We start from the raw sequence: 21,299 nt of genomic DNA, 5'->3' as shown, positions 1-21,299 counted from the left end.
AATAACAATAATTTGCTTCTGTTTATAGTGAAACACTGCTGGAGTTGAAGGCTTTGTTTTAATGAGACACACTGAATGAAACAGTGTCCTGCAGTGCAAGAAGTACATGTCAGCCTTGGCATTATGAGCCAAGCTACAGTACAATACCCATAATTTTCTTCATGATCTCCCAGAAAAACCTTCTTAATTTGATCTCTAATGGGATTATCAGCCTCATTAAATTGTAAATCTTCCTCAGTCCAGCTGTTGTGGGAACCTGAACTTTCATAATGTTATCAATTTGCTGCTCTGCTCTCTCTACCTGAAGTCCCCTTCAAAGCTTTTAACACTTCCCTACCTCCCTGATGAAATTCCCTGCCTTTTTTAAAAACTAACCCTACTGATCTGCTCCCTGCCACTGCAGACCTTACCCAGTGGCTCTGGACTAATTTCTGTGGAGGCAGCCAAGCATATTTTGCAGAAGGCCCTGCAAGAACGAACCATGTAGAGCAAACCCACCTCTCCTGAGCCAAGGCTGCCCACTGCAAATTCCCTGCCCCTGGAGAGGCACAAGAGCTCTCAGCCTCTGTTCCTCTGGGGTGGGAAACACAAAGCCAGGCAGGTATTCCAGCTGAGTGCCTTCACAGCACTGTGGAAACACTGATGGAAATGAGCTCTGGCCCTATCTTTCAGGCAAGTTCCAGTCCCTGCTGTGCCCAGTGGGAGTACACCTTCAGACCTGTCCCAAACTAAGATTCCTGCTGAAGGCTGAGACAAAGTCCTCTCTGCAAAGGATACAGAACCAGGACAAACCCAGTGTAGCTGCTTTTCTAAGTTACCATTTCACAGGGTTCATGGACAGAAGGTTGCTAAATCATGGAGGGCACTGACAGGTGACAAGATTCCAAAAAAAGTAAACTCTACCTTAGGAAGCCATTACTGTTTGTTGCAGGCAAGGGTCTCAGGAATACAGGTAATGAAAGATTAGTACTGAAGAAAGACAGGAAAGCAGTAATCTTAAAATACTTTTAGAATTCTTTTTGTGCCTAAGCAAGACAAAAGCAGTAGCCATGTGTGTGCCTGCATTCTCACACAGCTACAAAACCTCTCTGGAGAAATAAACAAAAAAAAAACAAAAAAAAAAAAAAAAAAAAACAACAAAAAAAAAAACCCAAACCTGGAGTACAGCAAAGGCATATTCTGAAGGAGCTGGGATTTTTCTCCTTGTACACAGTAGTCTAACAAAACAAACCACTGTTGCTTGTATCCAACACCCTCCTTACTGCACTAACACATACAATCCAAGTGTCCTTCTGAACCCAGTTTCTTTCTTCCCTTCCTATGTAACTAAAGAACAAAGTGCTCTGTGCCTGTAGCAATCTTTAAAAATGCATTTAATGCCTTTGGCTTTTTTGTTATTATTTTCAGCAGCTTAAGTCAACTGGGAACAAGATTTGTGGTTCTCCTGTTTTAAGATCACATATCGAGTTCTCACAGCAGTCTGCCCTCCCAAAAAGGCTTGCCTTGATATAAAGAAGAAACGAAACATTCCATATCCATAATTAGATAAATAATACTTCAGGCAAGATATGGCACCTTTAAAAGTGCCTTTTCAGGCTTGGATTTTACTCTGCTTGTTACTACAGAAACCATCTAGCAACCAGAATCTAACACAGACTCCACCCAAAACAGACAAAAACAATATAGACAGAGTAGGTTTTTCCACCCCCCACTTTTTTTTTCCCCTTCACCCCCCCTCCCCTTTTTCTTTTTTGAAAGGGTGGGTGAATGCTAAGGAAAAGTATCTTATTATGCAAAGGATAGGAGCATTTTGCATGCAGTTGAAACAGTAAAGCTCCGATTACAGATGGCAGCAACGAAAGTAGGAATGAGTAATGAGCAATGAGAAATGCGTAATGTGGGATGAGGATATAATTTCCACACATCGGCTAAAGAAAGGTTTACGCTCTTAAGCAATAAAAACAAACCATTAAGCCAGACCTGCACTGTCAGGAAGTATAAAACAGTTCTTGAAACTCTGCAGTTACTATACAAAAGCTTTTGTTTCATAAACTTTTGTTTCCTGATCTTCATAAAACATTAACATCAAGCTGCCATATGGCAATTAGCTGCCTCCTGAAATCAATTAACCGCCCCCCCCCCCCCCCCCCGCCAGAAATCAACAATAACCATTCAATGAAATAGCTCAATAATTATCCTCTTCTAACAGTGCAGCAAAGTGGGTCTCATACAAACACAGTGTGGATGAGCTCCTCCTGCACAGCTGAGAGCATAACAAATCACGTTCCTCTCTGAACCTCACCTGCCTGGCAGGGGTGGATGTGGCCACCCAATCCCTGCATGGGCAGGGAAGGGGTCCACACCTGGCTGTGGTGAGCCCAAGGGAGCCCAGCAGAGCAGCCCCTGCTCACTGGCAATGGCCAATGCTCTCGGGAGAGCTTACCTCAACTGAAGATCCTCCTCTACATGCTGCTGACCTCAGAAGTCCAACTGAATTTTGCGCAAAAATTATCAAGCCACTCGACAAAGCTGCTACTGAGTCTCAAAAGGACAAGGAGACATGCTGATCACATTTGTGTTTAGAGAGATGCTTATCTGAAATGCACAAAGGGTGACATTATCTATCACAATCTCTGCCTATATAGATTATATAAGTGCCTAGAAGCAAAATGTTTAGGAGCTATAGGGTAACAAAGGCAGTCGTGCCTTCAAAATATTTTGCTTTTTCTCCTATTAAGAGGAAAAAAGCTCTTTTCTCTTTGTAGAGCACTATAATACTAATCAGTACTAAAGAACTGAAGTACTAGTGTGCTGTGCTAACACCATACCTTTAGTATTTAGCATTATTTAGCAGTCATTACCAGACTTTCAAAAGATGCCAGAAAGACCAAACCTTTCAGAAGAGGCTGTCTGATCATCAACCCTATCTAGAAGAATTCAGGAACCCAACTGATCTCTAAGAGAACTTCCTACTACTCATCTGTGAAAGTTTGTTCTGTTTCTTTTACTTTAAGTCCTAAACAAAGTCTTTAGTACAGCACTCTCATGCTGCCAACCTACAGAGTGAGGTTAGGGTTTTAAAGGTACACTACCAAACCAGTTCTGCAGACATTTAGTGACGTGCTGAGCTTGATACCTGCATATTTCCTCCTCAAAATCAGTATGGAACTGATGATTCTGTGGCTAACACTAAGCAGTTACAGAAATGCATACAAAAGTGGGTCTTAAGTTTGCAGTGATACACTGACCTCTCAGTATATTTCACTAAGGATGCAATTCCTTGTCAAGCACTAGGAGGTTTGCCTGCACAAGGAATGCGGCACCATGCCATGAGCCAGCTCCTGCATAGACAAGTGCTGTAGCAAAGTTTTTGGCAACAAAATTAGCATCAACGAGTTCTCATGCCTTACAGGAGTCACCACTCTGTAAAGAGCCTCCCTCAGTCTCATCACACATGAAGGAGCTGTGAGACTCCAGCTTTACAGCACCAGAGCTGAGAATCTGGTTAGAAATGCTGTGGGTTCTTTACAATTTCACAGGGTTGAGATCACACCTTTCATGCTCATCATTAAATTCTCAGCACTTATCAGCTTCCTCAAGTTTAGGTTTTACAGTACAGTAACACAGCTCTGACTTGGCTATGCAACCACACATCACAAACACTAAATCCTTGCTGAATCTCCATTGCAGCCCTGACAACCTTGCCAAAGCAACAACCACAAACTCATTCAGCACTAGGAGAGCTGGCAAGAAGCAAAAGGCAAACCAAACTCCTGCACACAAGATGCTTCATCCCTAAAAACATCAGCCACCAAAACAGCACCAGTGTTTTGAAAAAGCACCTGGAGATTGTCCACTCAGCCAGACCACAGGTTGCTATGTAGTATCAGCATGACTAACATCAGCTACCTCTCAAAATTAAGCAGAGCCTAACTGCAGAGTGGTGGATTGTTCTCTGATAGCTGTTAAAAACACTGCTGGTACAAAGAAATACATCAGTTTTATCTCACCACAGAGCCTTACAGCCAAAGAAATTTTTAAGCTCACAAGGAAAAAATTGGAAGCAGCCAACAGGTAATTAGTTTTTCTCTCCTATCCTCTGTACCCTCTGCTTTTTGTGATGAACAGCAGTAAAGGACTGCTCTACAAGAGGACCTGTAAGACATCATCAAGTTTGCTTTTCTGATCAACCCATCTAGTTAGTACCATTGCTGCAACCCAGATGATTCTGGTAAAAAAGGAGGAGTTTGCAGAAGGCCAGGACAAAAAAAGAGGGGTTCATTAACAAAACATCAGGAGGCCCAAATCAGAGATTCCCACAGCTGACTTAGCAAGATTCCGAGAGGGCCCAATGCACACGTGGCATCAGGAAGTGTAGCCACAGTTCACCAAATCCAGAACTGGATCCACAACAGAGCTTGAGAGGATGACCAAGAAGCCCATTTAAGCTCCTTTCCTGCTCTCCTGTTTCAGCACAACTTTCACACAACACCCCCAGGCTCTGCCTGCCACACCAGGTGTGGAACACGAAACAGGCACAATCAGTATGAGCTTTTATGCTCCGTTTGTCTACTGCAAATCACAGTTTGCCCCTTACATGAAGGGTTTAAAAACCAGCAAGATGATGCAAGCACAAGTTGTGATGACTGCACAAGTGAACCATTTTTTCTTACAGACTGGACTTCTCAGAAAGAAATATCAGAATTCTATGGTTTATTATCTGAAATAGATTTAAACATTTGGGAAGGGGAAAAAAAACTTTCCAACACAAAACCCTGGAAATGAAGAGAGGCTAATCTGCCAAACAGCAAAACCATCAGCTGAGGTTAGAGAGAAGGCTGCATATGACAACAGCTTGCTGCATGTAGGGCAAAAATTGCAGATTAATTTCACTGTAACACTCCACAGAAGTGAGCTATCATCTGAGGTGAGGAAGTATGCAAGGCTTTTCCAACTGTTAAAGACAAGGGCCAGTACAAATTAGGTAGGTATTCCTCTTTAGCATAGATAATCACAAAAAAAAGGATGACATTTTAGTTTTTATTATTTTATATTTGGCCAGGACTTTTAAAGGAAGGATTTTTAAAGGAAACATCAAACATTCACTTTTCTGTAGGTCTAGAAAGGATTCAGTCTTCCCCCACCCCCAGCTCCCATAGGATTTCTATTGGCCCTTATATTCACACTGCAAATTAGTTGGGAATAGCAGTATTTATACTAGATCAGCAACTTCTGGTTCTTAGCCAAATGTTCCACCTAAAGAGGATGCCAGTTCTCATGGATTGGACAGCCCACCCTGCAGCATTCCTGAGAATTGTACAATATAATCTTGAAAGTCAGCAGAGTGGATTATCCACTTTTTTCTGGACTTGAACTTGTGACCTTAACAGTAGCACAGCAGAAAGCAAATGTGCTATGCACTTTGCCATAGTAACCTTCCATGTATTCTTTTCAACTTAAATACACACAATTGAAACAGCTACAATTTTGGAAAATTATGTACAAACCCTATATTTTTTTCTTTTTTGATTACATATAAATACAAATTAGCTATTCTTCTAAAAAGTGGTTATAATAGTAAATAAATACAAAATAAGAATCTGACCATTATACTTCATGTGCTGGGGGTTAAACCCATATAAAATGTACAACTAAAATACATTTAAAATCTTTAAAGGAATATTTCTCTGATTAAAATATTTGTTTTCCCAACTTTTTCGTAGACATAAATATATTTTCAAAATAGTTGTGTTTTTTTCTTTCAATTTCATTACATAAATAAAGTCTTCATTGGGAAATATTAAAGTGTCAGCTATTTTTTTTTTTTTTTGCATTTGTCTAATATATTTGCTGTGTTAGCGGCACCCACAACCCTCCACAACCATATCTTGATAGTTCTTTAATACAACTTTTTCATTTTCATCAAGGTAGAGCATGGAAATAGCACTCAGTTCTGTCGGCACACAGCAAGCCTTGGGGATTTTGGAATTCACTGAATTGACCAAAGTCTGAACAATGGCATGGTTTGTTGAGTTTAGATGATCTGCCAGTGGAAAAGGACATTCCCCATGGCAGTAAAAGGCACTATACCCCGGCGGGGCAACAATCCAGTCATTCCACCCCACATCATTGAAGTCCACATATAACGGATGCCTTTTGCAACTGTATTTGTGGCGTTTACGCTGTTTGTGTTTCGCTTGACGCTTTTCTCTTTTATGGAGCGGGTGTCCCTTGCCATCATGCCCAAACGTCACTAACAATGGCCTGAGCTGAGACCAGCTATCTTCATCCTGATGTAAAGACCTGCTAATCCTAACGTGCCTCTTGGAGGCACTGTTCTCTTTGTCCAAGTGAACCACTTCTACCACAAACCCATGATTAGGTTGTCCATGTGCAATCCACCTCAAAACAGCTGGCGTTACATCAAAACTTTCCCATTTACTTGCATTATGATGCACCAACCTGGTGTCCAAAAGTCTTGTGACAGGGTCCTTAGAGGTGGCTGTGGCTGGCTTTATAATTTCATAAATATTAATACGATGATGGTAGCTGCTGTTGTTCTCAAAGGCTCCGTGCACCTGTTTCCGAAAAATCTGGAGTTCCGCTGAGGTGATAGACTCCTCATGAGGGATGGAAGTTAAATTAAAGAAGAAACGCCGTGCTGTTTTCCCTCTCATTTCTGGCAGTTCTTCCAAAACTTCTAATTTGATTAGAAATAAATAAAAATAAAAAAATAAGAAAGGAAAAAAAATCAGAAGCTGAGACAAACAATCAAACCCCTTAAGACTGCAGCTTTCAAATGACAGCTACCACATGTGATACACAAGACCTGAAAGACTTTTAGGCAGAAAATACTGTGTCCCTTGTTAGTTTGTTTGTGCAAGCATGTATAGCATGAAATTAAAAATGCTTCATTCATTGTTACACATTTGGATTGGATCCTGGTGGCCTTTGCCTTCCAGATAGTTATCATCAGAAGGCAGAACTATACAGCATTAATTTGGACTTCAAGGACATGAACGAAAAACTCAAGCACTGGGGAATTATTAAAACTTGTGGAGGACTTTTGGTGACTGTTGCATTTCTGTTTTTTTCTAAGAATACAGCTCTAACATTAATCCCTTATACTCCATTCTGAAAAACATTACTCTGCAATTTAGGTGACCTAAAAATCTTAATGGATTTTTGTGTGTTTAATTAGAGACGGTGAACTCGGCATCCATAACAGTACTTTATGAAGCATACCCCAGAGTATTTACCCAAAAGGGCCATAAAGAGCAGCAGGAAGATTCAACTGCTGAAATAAGGGTGGATGGAAAAGAGACAATGAAACAAAGTCACCTCCTAACAAGAAGTTTGTAAAACCACCAAAACCAAACATTCAAGGAGTCAGTAAACTCCAGGCCATTCCCACCTTTGAGTAACAACAGAATGGAGCTTCAGAAGGAGTACAATATACCTAGGGTTGCCAAGTACATTGTCATCAAGAAGTTAAAAGTATTTTCCAAAATAAAACCCTCTCATAGTTTTTACCTTTGCTGGTAAACATACTGAAGGAGGGGGGGGAGGGGGATTACTTTCTAAGGGGGAGCCATAACTGCTATTAGCAATTCTTAGTCGTGTAACCATTCCCCTTTGAATCCAGTACAAATTTTTGCATAAGGTAAATCTCAGCCTTATGGTATTTCAGGACCAGACCAGTATTTGCTAATATGCAGATATTTTTGAATGGCCATAAGACAAACTTCTGCTCTCAAGAAATCACAAAAGCAGTGAGAACTCGGTGAAAACTCAATGAAAAAAATGGGAGTCACACTGATTTTCTTCCAAATTTTTAACCTTTAAAGAATTTTAACACTAATTTTCTAACAAAATCAGCTTTTGCTGTAATCATATGATTACATATTTTTACATTTGCCTAAATTTTATCAACTTTGCCTGTCCAACTCCTCTCTCACTCAGCCCCTTGCCCACAATCCTTGGGTTTAACATGAATGATCCATGTGCTGGCTTTTCCCCATTAACTGCCAGGTTTTAATTCCCATGTAGGAAAAGGTGGATGAGGAGAAGTTAGATTTCACCATCCATCTTCCTCGCCCTAAGGCTTTCCACTAAACAGCACATCCACTTCTCAGAGGCCGTCTCCTTTTAGAAACTTTAAAACTAATTTTTATCCTTTCTTGACACAATTTTGCTCTAAAAGCAGAGGGGGAAATGCGTTTTCATTACTTTTGCAGCGGAGCCGCTGCACGGCAGCACCGAAGAGCCGCAGCCAGGAGCAATTACAACCTGAGGAAACGCTTCCCAAAAAAGCACGTGAGCGACACGCGCCCCACCGGCTCCGCGGCCCGGTTAAAGTCACAGCCGCCGCTTCGGCCGCGGGAGCCAGGAAACGCCCCCGACTGCTGAGCGAGGGTCTGTCCCAGAGAATCGCTGTCTCGGGGGGTGATGGAGGCAGGGAGGTGCCGCAGAAGCGCTGCTAGAAGCCTTGCAGGTGAGAGCCAAGCGCGGCCACGGGGCTTTGGTTAGCCTGGGCACTGTGAGCCCGGGAGGCTCTGGCTGTAGCGCTCCTCGACGGCAGCCTCCGAGGATGTCGCGACTGATTGTTTCATTTATCTCTCACGGGAATTAGACAGGGATTAGAAACCTCCGCAGCGGCCGGGCTCAGCCGCGCATTAGGGAGCCTTCCCTGCTTTCTAGCCTCGCAGGAGAGCAGTGACCTGCGGGAACGCTTAACGCGGAGTCGCGCTGGTTTAGCGGGAAAAGTCCCGGGAGCGCCCTGACGGACGGAGACTGGGGAGAAGAGAGTTGGCAGAGCAAGAGCTCCGCAGCAGAGCTCGTCGGGCAACGCACTCGGCCGGGAGATGCACTATGCGAAGCCCGCGGTACCGGTGGGAGGAATCCGCCCCCCGCTCCTCCTCCGGCCCTGCCCTCCCCTCCGCTCCCGCAGCCCGCGGAGCCCCCGCCCGCCGGTACCTTCGTGGTGGAAGCTGCGGACGGTGTTGGCGCGGCTGGCCGCCCGCTCCAGCGGGAAGCCCAGCGCCGCCGGCTGCCCCAGCTGCTGCCCCGCGTGCAGGCGGTAGAGGTCCAGCATGTAGGGCGGGATGACGACGTCCTTGCCGGGGCTGGGCCGCCGCTTCAGCCCGAACATGTGGAGCAGGCGCAGCTCGAACTCGCTGAGCAGGTCCTCGGGGCGCTGCGCGGCCGAGGCGGCGCGGCCCGGCTCGCTGAAGCGCCGCCGACCCACCTCCGGCATGAGCCCGGCCGCGCCGCCCAGCAGCGCCTGGCAGAGCAGCAGCGCCAGGAGCGAGCGGGTCACGGCAACCATGATCAACCTGCGCGGAGGAGGAGGAGGCGATGGGAGCCAGTCAGCGCGGACACCGCGCCGGGGGAGGGAGGGTACGGGCGGGGACGGTCCGTAGGTGGGACCCACCCGGGCGCCGGAGCATGGCCGGCGGAGCCCCCGCCGCGGACCGGCCGGCGGAGCCCCGCGAGGGGCCGCTTCAGGTGCGCGGCGGCACCGAAATCCCCGTGGCAGGAGATCAAAGGGAGCGAGGCGGGACGGGGGAGCGGAGCGGGGCGCTCCGCAACAAAGGAGCGCGGAGGTGAAGGGGAGGAGGGGACGCGGCCGGGGGCACCGCCGTGGCCGGGGCGCAGGTGTGCGCCGGGTCGGGCCTCCCGCCGCCACCGCTCACCGGGAGGGGAAGGGGCGGCTGCCCAGCAAAGCCAGCTCCCCCCTGCGCTCCCGTCCCGACCCCCGGGCTTCCCCCCACACACCCCGCTGAGCCGAGCCGAGGGGGCTCGGGACCGAGCCCCCCCGCGACGGGGCAGCGGCTTCCCTCAGCGAGGGAAAAGGAGAGCTGTTCTGCCTTAGCGGAGTGGAAGAAGGGGAAGGAGGAAAGTACATATCCTGCTACGTCCTGAGCCAAACCCACAGGGTGACATTCTCCCCCGTGAAACTTTGGGATGGATTATTATAATAGTTATGATTAGTGTCCCGTCCCCCCTCTCTCTTCCAGTGCGCTAGCACCTCCGCCGTGGCCCACGGAGTCATCCTGCGGAGAAGGCTTTCAGCGGATCTGTGACCGCCGGAGCTATACCTGTGTGCAGCAGCAGGGGTTGTGTCTGCAGGAGGGTGTTCTGCTCTCGGGGTGTTTTTCCCGCATCACTTGGTGTTACTCCAAACTTCGCTGCTGCTCCTCTACAGCTGCCGAGCAGAAAATAGAAGTTCCCTGAAGTGCAGTCCGCCTCGGAAGCATACTTTTAGCAGCTGGTTGAGGAGGCAGAAGGCAAGTCCCAGCCAGGGAAAAAGCTTCTCTCTTTTAAAAGCAGCGATCGTGAAGTTGCTTCTTCTTCCTCCTCCTCGCGTGTGTGTGCCTGCCCGTGAATGGGTCCCTACGTGTCTACGGAGTTAAAAGGCTCCTTTTCAAAAATGTCCTTTGCATCACGCTCATCAGACAGATGGACATTTACCGACACTCCCGCAGCAACATCAAGCTTGACTTGTCTCTGCTCCCTTAAAAAAGAAAGGAAAAAGGAGGGAGGAGGGTAAATAAAAGAAAAAAAAAAAAAAAAAAAGGGGGTGGGGAGCCGCCCGCCGTCCCGCGTGGAGCGGCCGCGCTAGGGCACCGCGCCGGGCTCCCCGCCGGCGCCGCACCGCACCATGGCCGGGGGTGGCCGCCCGCCGCTGCTGCCGGGGCTTTTTGTTGCGCGGCGATGTCACGACCCCGGAGGCTCGGGGGCCCGCGCCAATCACAGCCGCCCTGTGGGAGCGGGCTGCGGCCCCGCACGGCTTTTAAAGGAGACGCCGCCTCCCTCCCTCGCTCCTTCCCTCCCTCCTCCCTCGCCCGCTCCCTCCCTCGCCGCGGCTGCCGCCCGCGCCCAGGTCGCAGTGTCGCCGCGGCGAAGGAGGGGGCGGGCGGCTGTCCCGTTAAACTGCGGTACCGGCGACTGATCCGATGCGCGAAGACCCCGGGCCCGCCCGGTTCCGAGTCCCGCTCTGAGCGGCAGCGGCGGAGCGGGACCAGGCCGGGTCGAACAATGACCCATTGTACAGCCCGAGCGCTCCGCCGCCGCAAATCGGATTAACGCCGTGGCCCGGACTGCCGGGGTGGGAAAGTGCGAAGGTCACGTAAGGTACCGGGAGAATCCCGGTGCTTTAGAACTACTTTAAAAATACGTCTAGGTAGTTATTTATTTTTCTCTCCCCCACCAGAGCGTGGAGCTCGCTGTACGAGCCTGGGGCGAGGGCTGGAAATAAGGGGGTTTCCTCGCTCTCGTCTCCGAAAGAGAAGCGCCCAAACTCGGGAGACGTCTCCTCCCGCAGCGCTGCCCCGGCGCATCCGATGCGGCCTCAGCCCCGTGCGGGCAGTGGAGGGGTTGGGCTGGGTGGGTTTTTTTAAGATGTGGCTGCCCTCCAGTGGCGGAACGGCGGCGGATCGCCCGGCCCGGAGCGGCAGCCCCGGCACGAACAGCCCCGCACCTGCCCCGGGGCTGAGCCGCGCTCCCCGCGGGATCGGGGCCCACCCATGCGCACGCCAGTGCTCCCCGGGCTATAGCCTCAACAGCTCGTGGCATCGACCATGGAACAGGACAGCGGTGACACGGGTGGAGAAAGCGGGTCCATGCCCAGTGCAATTGTGCTCCCAATCCCAGCTGCATCCCTCGATCCCTTCCTGACGCTGGCAAATTTCCTGATACAACGAGTAACTCGCGAGCAGGACTGTGTCTTTTGCCCAATCTCTTGTTTGTCTGCTGGGCTCTGCGGTAGGGCCAGGCCCTTGCATAGGTATGCGATACCTAGCAATTTAGGGTCCTCATCAAAGCCAAAGCCATCGGCACACCATCATTAGCCGGGGTCCTGGTGCCTTCCCGGCAAGGCAAGTACTCTGCTCCACCTCCTCTTCCCAATATCTCTCAGGGGCTTCATTTGCAAAAGACACAGCCAGCCTGTGACACCTTGAATTACTGCGGAGGAGGACTTAAAAGCAATAACAACTGAGACAGCTCCATTACCAGCTCCTCCTTTGGGAGCGGCCTTTTCCCTCCATCTTACAACTTCTTAGTGTAGGAAGAACACCAATTTGAGACAGGAATTCAGCCCATTTGGGCTGGAATAATTCCTTCTGTGGACCTTCCTCCCTTGGCTTCTCTATCACGACTCTAGCCATTCCCATGAAACATCCCTGAAGGATGAGGAGCTCACCCAGGGACGTACATACCAGCAAAACAAACCCCCCCAGAACTGCACCAGCATAATTAAAGGGCTGCTAAAGCTCCTTCATGCCAACAGCTCCAAACGCTAACCTGATTTTCACTCGCTGCCGTGCACACAGTGGGAGAGGGGACACAAGCAAGGTGAAATCCCTCAAAAGTTGAGTTCTTTTCCCTTGCATTCCAGCACAGATAATGTTTAATTTTATGACTTCCTGCAAGTCTTTAGCATGAACTGAAAGTTCGTGGAGTGTGACTTCAGGGTATGCCAATTATGTAAATCAGCACTAAAATAACAATGGCAACATAGTTTACACATCACTGACATTAAATGAGCACTTCAACTTCTAATTGCCATTCCAGTTCAATCTTAGTAGGTGATGCCAGGAAAAAGTCATTTCTTGCCTCAACACTTACTCCCTGTGCCTGGAGCATAGACTCTACTGTATGCCCAGCACAGTGTTATCTCCAGGAGCTCCCTATATTAGGATAATGAGCCTTAGAAGGGAGAAACGTGTTTGTGGTTGCTCTGAAGGCCTGCACACACTCTGATCTCAACTTGCCCTTCTCTAATTTTAAGTATAAATAATCTCTCAGACACTTCTCTTGGCCATAAAATACCTTGCCCTTACATTTTGTCATGTCTCAATCTATTTTGATCTGGAGCTGCTGGGGCAGCAACTCTGCCTTCCCATCCATTTCCTTAAGGCCCCAAAAAACAACTGGCACCCACCCACACCAGAACCTCAACCATAGCCCCCCACCTTCCCCACAGAAAGATTGCTCACTAAGGCAGGTCCAGCTCCATTGAGGTAGTATACTGGAATATGGAGGAAAAGGTTAAAAAGCATTATCCCTGTTGTGGCCTCCATCTCCTCAGCACAAAACCTGACTAAATTCTGCCTTATGTTCAGGCCTGCTCCACCCCAGCACCTGCACACCTGAGTTCACCAGCTGAGAAGCATCTTCATGATTACAGACAGAATTAGAGACAGGTGTATTTAGGTGTAATGAACTGGAGGCAAACACATCTGGATGTGCCCACGCAGACTCCCAGCTCCACAAATGAGCCCTTGTCCCCCTCCCACTCCTAGAGCTGTGCAGCAGCACACTTGAGATAAAGAAACTAAAGCTCAACTCCTGCATTTCCTGCAGCTGAAATTCCTCACAAGTTCTGTGAAAATGAGGAGTTGAGTGGTACATCAGCTAAATATCCAGCCCCATCCAGGTGGGCTTCCACACTGTCATTGCATTTTACAAAGTTATTTCAAGAGCAATCCTCCTCTTCAGCCCAAGCCCTGTCAGAGAGAGAAACCACCACTTACACTGAAAAGATCCATGTCAGTAAAGCTGACTATGCATATTTGTTAATCACCTTTGTGAAATTTCACTTCTCCCCCACCAAACTTCACTAATTCGTTTCTTTCTTCTTTACCACATGCACTCCTTTTTTTTGTCTTTTTTTTGGCAGGTGTTTAGCCAGTAAGTACTCAATTAGTGGCACCTGCTGCTAATGTTTCAGATCCAGGTGTTCCTTGCTAGGACCCAAACACAGCTGATAGATATCAACTTCAGGTGTTGTTGGGCTTTCTTAGTAAAAGGGTGGAAAAATATCCAAATAAGGACATGTTTTACAGCAAGGCTGAGAGTCCTTTTTTCAAGGTAGACAGGAAAGAAGAAAATATTTTCTTCCCTCAGAATTTTTGATTACAAGTACTGTACAAAATCACATTTATATGCTGCCACAATGTAGTGTCTTTTTTTCCAACTTGATTACACTGCAACCAGCACTGCTGGTGGCTGTGGGCAGGAGACTTCAGCTGGAGGACCTAGATGAGAAAGGTTCTATGGGCTCTGTGACCACAGCTTGCAGTCCTTAACAAAATGGCTTAAATTCTGGTTTAGTTAGAGACACGAGCCTGCAGAAACACTCGCGTCACTCGATGCACAGTGATACTCAACATTTTACTACTGGCACCAGCAGCCCTATGTCACCAATAGAGAGTATTTTTGAGAATTCCCACTTTAGACCACTGTCCTCTGGATATGATAAGTATGTGAGATATGAAATATTAATGGTAGTGAGGGTTTTTTTATGGATTTTGCACATTTCAGTGAATAACCCTCTTGATAAAATTCTGTGCTGAAGTATGAAACATATACACAGTACAGCATCAAATGTGAGCAGGGCGATGGCTGAAAATGAGTTAAGATGTGTTAGTGATGTTGAGGTTTTGCCTTCAGAATGGGTAGACATTATCTGAAAGCTTTTCTTTTCCTGAACTGTGCTTCCTATTGGCATTTGTATGAATATGATGTGTAGCCATTCTTTAAAATATTACTTAATACTGTTTTCCAAAGACACATTTGACTTTTGGTGGTTTGTCTTTTAACATCTATCAACTGGCTCTGCTGCACAGCCTGTCTCCTGTTCTGTGAAGGATGGATTCTCACCTGAGAAGATAATTTACAAGAAGGTGATTTGTTTTTGAAGAGAGGAAAGGCAGCTTATTCAGAAATGTCTACTTCTTTTTTATTCACCTTTGCTGAAATCTGGCAGCTCTTCAAAGCTGTTGCTCTGTTTCACAGTGAGTCTCAATTTCATTCATCAAATCTCAGCTTGCTTTCTATCATATGGCAGGGAAATTGGAATTTATCAGGAAATACAATGCAGACCCAGAATTTTCTCAATTTCCAGTATGTCTCCACTGCTAGTGAAGAATAGCAGTTACTCCCAACTCTGTTACATCTGCAAATATAGACTGCAGCAATCAGTTCATGTGGATGTGCAGCTTTGAAACTGCAAGACTAATTCCTACAATTTGTAATAAAATTACTGGTCAAAGAGGAAAAGGGGAGGCTAATATGATAGCCTTTTTTTTTTTTTTTTAGTGTCTTTTCCTTTGATGCTGCAAAGTTCCAGATTTCAAAATCCAGCATTTGACCTGTTGCTTTTATCATGAAGAGGTGAAAATGCCACAAGACCTCAATACAGTCTGGAGAACAACCAAACCATCACTGGACAGATTCTGAGGCAGTCCCACCACTGATGCATATTTAATTCCATGCAGTGAGAATAGCCATAGACTAGGGCAATTCAGTAGGCCCCGAGCTGATTCAGAAGATCCCAGTTCTCTTCCCAGCAATAGGAGTGTCCTTTTACTTTCCACAGTGCCTTGGTTTTCCCACCATGGAAATGGGATGATCGTGCTGATCCTCACTTGTAAGTTCCTGCAAGACCTTCAAGTAAAGGCCCTAAGAATTAGTCACTGCAATTGCTTGGGGTTAAATATTATGTTAATACCAATAATAATCTCAAATATCTGGGATTCCAGGGTTCAGTCTTGCCTCAAAGACAGTGGCAAAGTTCCTACTTGTTTTGGTGGTACAGGCTTACATGTTTAAGCAATGAAGAGACAGGGATGCCAACTCTTCTGGTCAGAAGATTTGGAGCAAAGTGGGATTTTTTAATTATATAAGTCTTGTTAGGAAGACAAGGGAGGGTGTTCTCCCACAAGAAAGGGAAATGGCTGCGTCATAGATGGTCCACTTCAAGAGCTTATAATTTCATCACTGCAGAGATGACGTCAAGCAAAATGGAGGATAAAATAAAGCTACGCATATTGCCTTAAGAAGTGCATATTTTAGCAGTGAAACTGGATAATATTTTGCAATTAAAATAAAATAAAGGCAAGCGTGACGTTCTGTTTAAGCAGATTGTCTGTATGAAGGCTTTATTGTAGCTGCAGATTTAGGGCATATGAAAAGGTTTTCTGTGCTCAGTTGCAGGATGAAAAGCATTGCATGATCAGGCATTCTTGTTCTCCAACACTTCTTTGCCTTTGATAGTTAATGCTCACAATTTTATTTTCTGCTGTAGAGTCATGTTTGCTCAAGTCATTATCATTCCAATTTTTAAATATCCTCTTAGGAGTAGGCAGAACTCCAGAGAGCATTAGTGAAGATTTGTGCCTGCTTGGTGGCATGTGCTGGGCACAAGTGATCAGCTGCTGCACCTGCTTTGTGCTGGCAGCAAAGCCCTTTGCGAGCTGCTTTCAATCCCATCCCTTGTTCCCAGCCTCAAGAGGGGCTCCAGTGGGCACAGCTCCCCATTCAGACATTACCATGGAACTTCTATTTGGGAGCCTGTTTGCTTGTGCTACAGAATCTACTGGCTGGGAGGGACCTTAGGAGAACAGCATCCTTTGACTGTTCCCGGGCTCTTGTCTGCTCCAGCACATTCCAGATTGCAGGGACTAATTAGTAGCAGCACACATTCAACTGCTTCAAGGTACTGTTTATCCTCAGAACATCTGTAACCTTAAAGTTACAGAGTCGTAGAGTCATGGCCCTGTATCCAGCCTCCACATTCCTCTCCAAGGAGAGGAATATCCACTGTCACCATTTTACGGAAGGAAAGAAGGGGCAGAGACCAGAAAAAGGTTATTTTCACTGAGGTACACAGGAGCCCAAAGACCTGTGGAGGTCACACTCAGATTTTCAACAATGCATAAGCAGGTTAGACACAAGTCTTTGGGTTAAAATCCCTAAACTTCAAGTGAGATGTTCAGTACTCAGCTTATGGAGACATTTTTTAAAAGCCTGATACCAAATCTATTACCCAATAGTTTCCTGACAAATTCCTGCAGTGCCTTGTCCACAGTTCTTACTTCAACCCATAAATCCTAGCAGAAATATGATAATACCATTCAACTGCAGAGGAAAGCTCTGATGTGGTAAGAGTTTATTTACACAGAAGAGAGAGGGGGTTTTTACAGCCTTGGTCAGGATAATAAAGGTACCAGTCAGGGTATCCACTTGACAGGTTTGTTCCTAACCTGAATTAGTCTCCATAGGAGAGGGACACACTGAATTCCCTCATTTGCTGTGCCATCACCTTCTCCCTTCACATTTTTCCAGGCCCCACTGCAGGATGGGCACTGTGCAGTCAATCTGCTCAGCACTCTGGGAAAGCCTCTGCCAACCTTTATATTCCTTAATACCTTTAACTGCCCTCCAACACCACACAGCTTCCTGCTTTTTTTCTGATATTTGCAGTGGCCTATCTCCTCATAATTTATGTGCTCATCAAAGCAAGCACATCCATCAGACTGTTCAAGATTAGTCTGGAAAAGCAGTAGCATAAAACATCCATGATGTGCAGCATTGTCCAATTACTAATTCCATTATTCCATCAATTCTGTTTTCTCGTTCTGGACTTAGGCAGCCTTGGTGTTGTGTTACTGTAGATTTTCCCTCCCTTACATTTTCTGTTTCCTCTCAAGTATTCAGGTGTAGAGGCTCTGTAAACATTCACATCCACTTCAGGTGGGTGTACTAAATATTGCATACATTCCTTTAGTCAGCTGTGGAATAAACTCCTTTCAAATAAATCAAAATACTAAACAAACAAATGAGCTGGGGAAGCATGGAATAAACTTCATTTCTTTTGCACCTTTGACTGTCTCCTTTGCTTTCTTCTTCCCTTTGTACATCCCAAACTGAAGCATACACCCTGACAGCCAATGGGTTTCAAAAAAGAAATTACCCCGAAGTTCCTCCTGCCAATCTTTGTCAGAAAGGGCAGCTAGCACTTGAATCAGGAAAGAAGTAAGACCACCACAAGCCCCAGATTAATACCTTAAATAATTTAAATAATTTAAAATAAACTATAAGTCCTGGTTCAGATGCTCACACAGCCTAGGAAGAATCCTGAGGACCTGAAACTCAAGTTTGTGAATAAATCCTTGGAAAATCAGGGCTGTTCTCTCCATACCAGTGGAAAATTGAAAATCCAAGTTGTGCAATCAAATGTGACATTCATTTCTGCAGCTGGTGGGAAAATAGTTTCCTTACAAAATAAGCTTAATAAAAAGTAGACTGTTTTGTGTATCTTTTTTCCCCCCTAAGCAATTTCTAAAATGTCAAACGTTAATTTTGAGAAATTGTGATAGATTAAAAAAATGCACTACTGAAATAATATGTCAATATTATTTTTTCATTTCTTCCCTTCATTCATTTACAATATTGGATATGTTCAGATAAAACAAGCTCAATTTTCCAGGTCTGAAACTATGAAAAAGCTTTTCTATGAACTCTCCAAAGGAATATGTACTTATATGATAAAAGAAAGATTTATTCCTGTTAAGATGAAGAGAAATCACTGCTATCCATAAGCTTTCCCAAAACCCCATGTGGAAAGGAGGCTCCTGAGCTGCCACATGGACATAATTTAAATTTTTAAGCTTTTGAACTTTTAATATTTTTAAGTAGAGCAGCAGGTTAGCAGGACTATCACCATTGTGTTCAGAGAAATAGTATTTTCCAATGTTCTTCGAGAGGGGAATAACTGCTCCTGGCAACCTCTTAATTAGTCCTGCTACTGATAAAAGCATTTCTAATACCATTACTTTGATATAAGCAATGTAATAAAACCATAAAAAGATACATAACTCCCCTGAATGACCAGTCTTCAGAGCTTTTCTCTTATTTTAATATTTCCCATCCTGAAAGTGGAAGAAATTGCAGCAACAAATCCCATCTTAAGGGGGAAAAGAAAACCACAAGTTAACTGTGGGGAAGTGTTCAAGGCCAGGCTGGATGGGGCTTGGATCAGCCTGGTCTAGTGGGATGTGTCCCTGTCCACGGCAGGGGTTGGAGCTGGATGATCTTTAAGGTCCCTTCCAAGTCAACTGTGTGACCCTCTGAAGGGAATCTCTGTCTCACCCTTGCCAAGCCAGTGGGCAATTGGAGCTTGGCACCTGGAGTTTGGAGGGTTGCAGCCACCCTGCTGTGCTGAAGGAAGGCAAGGATTTCCAGCCAGAAATGGGGATTCAGGGGGCAGAGTGCCTCTAGTTTCTTCCCAGGTTACTGAAACTGCAACTTTTCCTTTACTTGTGTGGAAAACTCTAATTATACCTACCTTAGGGCATTAAACAGAAATGCAGCAATACCAAAGTGATCTGTCATATCACTGCCCCATCTCAGAGCACTGACAGAAGTGTACCTTGTTCCCTGCTTCCTTCTCTTCCCACAGCTCTATGTTCCTCATGAGCCCACTGCATTTTCAGAGGAGCAAAACCCTCTCCTTCCAAAGCCCAGAGCCAAATTCCATGGGAGCAAACTAAACCCACAGCTCTGTTTGTATCTCTTCCTCTGAGGCTACATCTCTGCTAGTAAATCCAGAGTGCCTGGGAACATTTCTGGGCATGGAGGCCAACTGCCATGGAAAAGCCTGCTTCACTGCTGGCTTCCTCATGCATGCAAAGTGCTGCTTGGGATGGTCCCAGGGAGGTTAGACAGTAAGAAACCACCCAGGACAGAGCTTCCTGGCCTGACCAAAAGGCACACCGGGGGTGTCCTGACAGCCCCACGATCACTGGCTTTGGATGTGGTCCCAGGCACTGCAGTGTGGACCCATGCAGATGTTCCAAAGACCATCCCACTTCTGCCTGCCCAGAGGACGCAGGACCTGGGTTAAGGCTGTCACCACTTCAGTCAGCTGCTGGGGATTTCACCCAGTGCTGAGCACACTTTTATCTGCACAGGAGCTGTTGATAAGGGAGCATTTAAAGCGCCCAGAGGGGAAACCACTTGAAAGCAAAGATGCGGTGATCCAGAGAGCAGCTCTGGGGCAGGCTGAGGTGGGATTCCAGGGAGCCAGAGCCCTGGGGAGGTGAGAGAATTCCTGAACACCCAGTGGGGCTGAGGAGTATGAGGTGAGAGGACTCCCAAAGCCCCAGTGCTCAGCCATTCCCACAGAGGGGCTGAGGGGTGTTTGCCACAAACTCTGCACAGGTTTGCCAGGATCAGTGGAGCTCTGCACTGGCACACCTCTGGCAAATACCACAACAGAGTTCTGCATCATGTTTGATCCACAAGCTGGTCCAAGCTGGCACCCAGCTTTGATTTGCATTCTCTTCATCAGGGTGTCACTCCACAGCCATAAACCCTGTCTTGGTTCCAGGGAGCAGGGAAAGGAATCACCTTTTCCTCCCATATCCCCACTGAGGGCCTCTTCCACATCTCACACTCAACTATTCCCTACCTCAGCTCTCTCCAAGTTAGGATGAAACTTCTCCAGACATTTCAGCTGACTCTATTTTTTCTGAGTTAGGGAGCGATTGTACATGCTGCTCTGCTGGCAGGTGAAAGGAGGAAGCATCTCCAGGGAGAGGGAGAAGAGCAAGAATGTTTGGCAGAAAGTGCTGCTGCCAGATGAGGATGTGTGACCAATACCTCTTTGGGCAGGTTTTTATCTCAGGGTTTTTTTCCTTTTATAAAAACCCTCAGTGATAGATATGAAGAAACTCTTATTCAGTTTACCAGACAAACATAAAAGCAATCTGTCCTAGAGAAAATCAGTCAAACCTCAATCACATTTTATTTCTTCACTATCAAGCCATAAACTGGGCAGGAAGTGTCAGGGTTTCTGCACAACCACCGCAAAGCCACTTCTCCCATCCGTGCTGCAGTTTGATGACCCCCTGTTTGGACTCAGGTTTGGCATTTCCCGTGGCTAATTTATTCCAGAGATGAAGGACCCTTCCCTCCTTGCTGCATCTGCCTTCTGTTCAGCACAGGAACTTTCTGAAGCCAGCCTGGCTGCCATGAACAGAGTCCCAAACAATGTAGCTGATCAATGCACAGGCTGCCACCATCACTCCCAGCCCTGCTCCATCTCCTCTGCCAAAACTGCTGCCACAAACAGGTTCAAAGAGCTGGTTTGTCTGAAAAGTAAAACCTTCTTGGAGCACGTGCACAGCACTTTGTCCAGTGGGGTTCTGATCAAGGTTGGAACTTCTACATTACAAATATATTCTTTCCTTTATATTTAAATGCAATGTAAATTCATTTAACAAGTAAATCTCAGTTAATATCTTTACCTTGAAAACTAGGATTTAAAAGCCTATAGGAGCCATGCTCCCTTCCCTGCCATAGCTGAAGGTACAGTAGCTAATGTTTCAGCTAACCTTTTGCTCAAAATCAAATGAGGTTCACATTAGGCCCACAAAAGGAAATCATGATTGATGATCTGGACTGCACAACTTCAATTGTTTTAGTAACAAAAATATTTTTTAAGTTCA

The 21,299-nt window shown here is 46.2% G+C and overlaps 1 protein-coding gene and 2 long non-coding RNA genes across 21 annotated transcripts in view; 1 reads left to right on the top strand and 2 right to left on the bottom strand.

The window, feature by feature from the left end:
- Positions 1-2,595, bottom strand: part of LOC146768005 (uncharacterized) — a 62,843-nt gene extending 60,248 nt beyond the window's left edge. Inside the window, exon 1 of the long non-coding RNA XR_014954427.1 lies at positions 2,444-2,595. This is a non-coding gene — a long non-coding RNA (uncharacterized LOC146768005). The remainder of the gene's footprint in view (positions 1-2,443) is intronic.
- Positions 2,596-4,698: 2,103 nt separating this feature from the next.
- Positions 4,699-21,299, bottom strand: part of BMP2 (bone morphogenetic protein 2) — a 223,189-nt gene continuing 206,588 nt past the window's right edge. For 17 of the 19 annotated variants that reach the window (XM_085577012.1, XM_085577008.1, XM_085577013.1 and 14 more), the window contains 3 exons: positions 10,101-10,516; positions 8,977-9,335; positions 4,699-6,700 (listed from right to left, as the gene is read on the bottom strand). In XM_085577012.1, the coding sequence (XP_085433138.1) occupies positions 5,856-6,700; positions 8,977-9,328 (1,197 nt within the window). In that variant the 5' untranslated portion in view covers positions 9,329-9,335; positions 10,101-10,516 and the 3' untranslated portion in view covers positions 4,699-5,855. Of the gene's footprint in view, positions 6,701-8,976; positions 9,336-10,100; positions 10,517-10,662; positions 10,816-13,001; positions 19,970-21,299 lie in introns of those variants that run through there. The other 2 variants (XM_085577016.1, XM_085577015.1) reach the window with 2 other exon arrangements.
- LOC146768004 (uncharacterized) lies at positions 9,388-14,575 on the top strand. Its single transcript, XR_014954429.1, has 2 exons — positions 9,388-9,507; positions 10,020-14,575. It is a non-coding gene; the product is annotated as an uncharacterized LOC146768004 (long non-coding RNA).

The sequence above is a fragment of the Lonchura striata genome, chromosome 3, assembly GCF_050655825.1.
Source record: "Lonchura striata isolate lonStrDom1 chromosome 3, ASM5065582v1, whole genome shotgun sequence".
Taxonomy (NCBI): Eukaryota; Metazoa; Chordata; class Aves; order Passeriformes; family Estrildidae; genus Lonchura; species Lonchura striata.
Note: the sequence above shows the minus strand (reverse complement) of the source record. Positions and strands in the feature narration are given on the sequence as shown.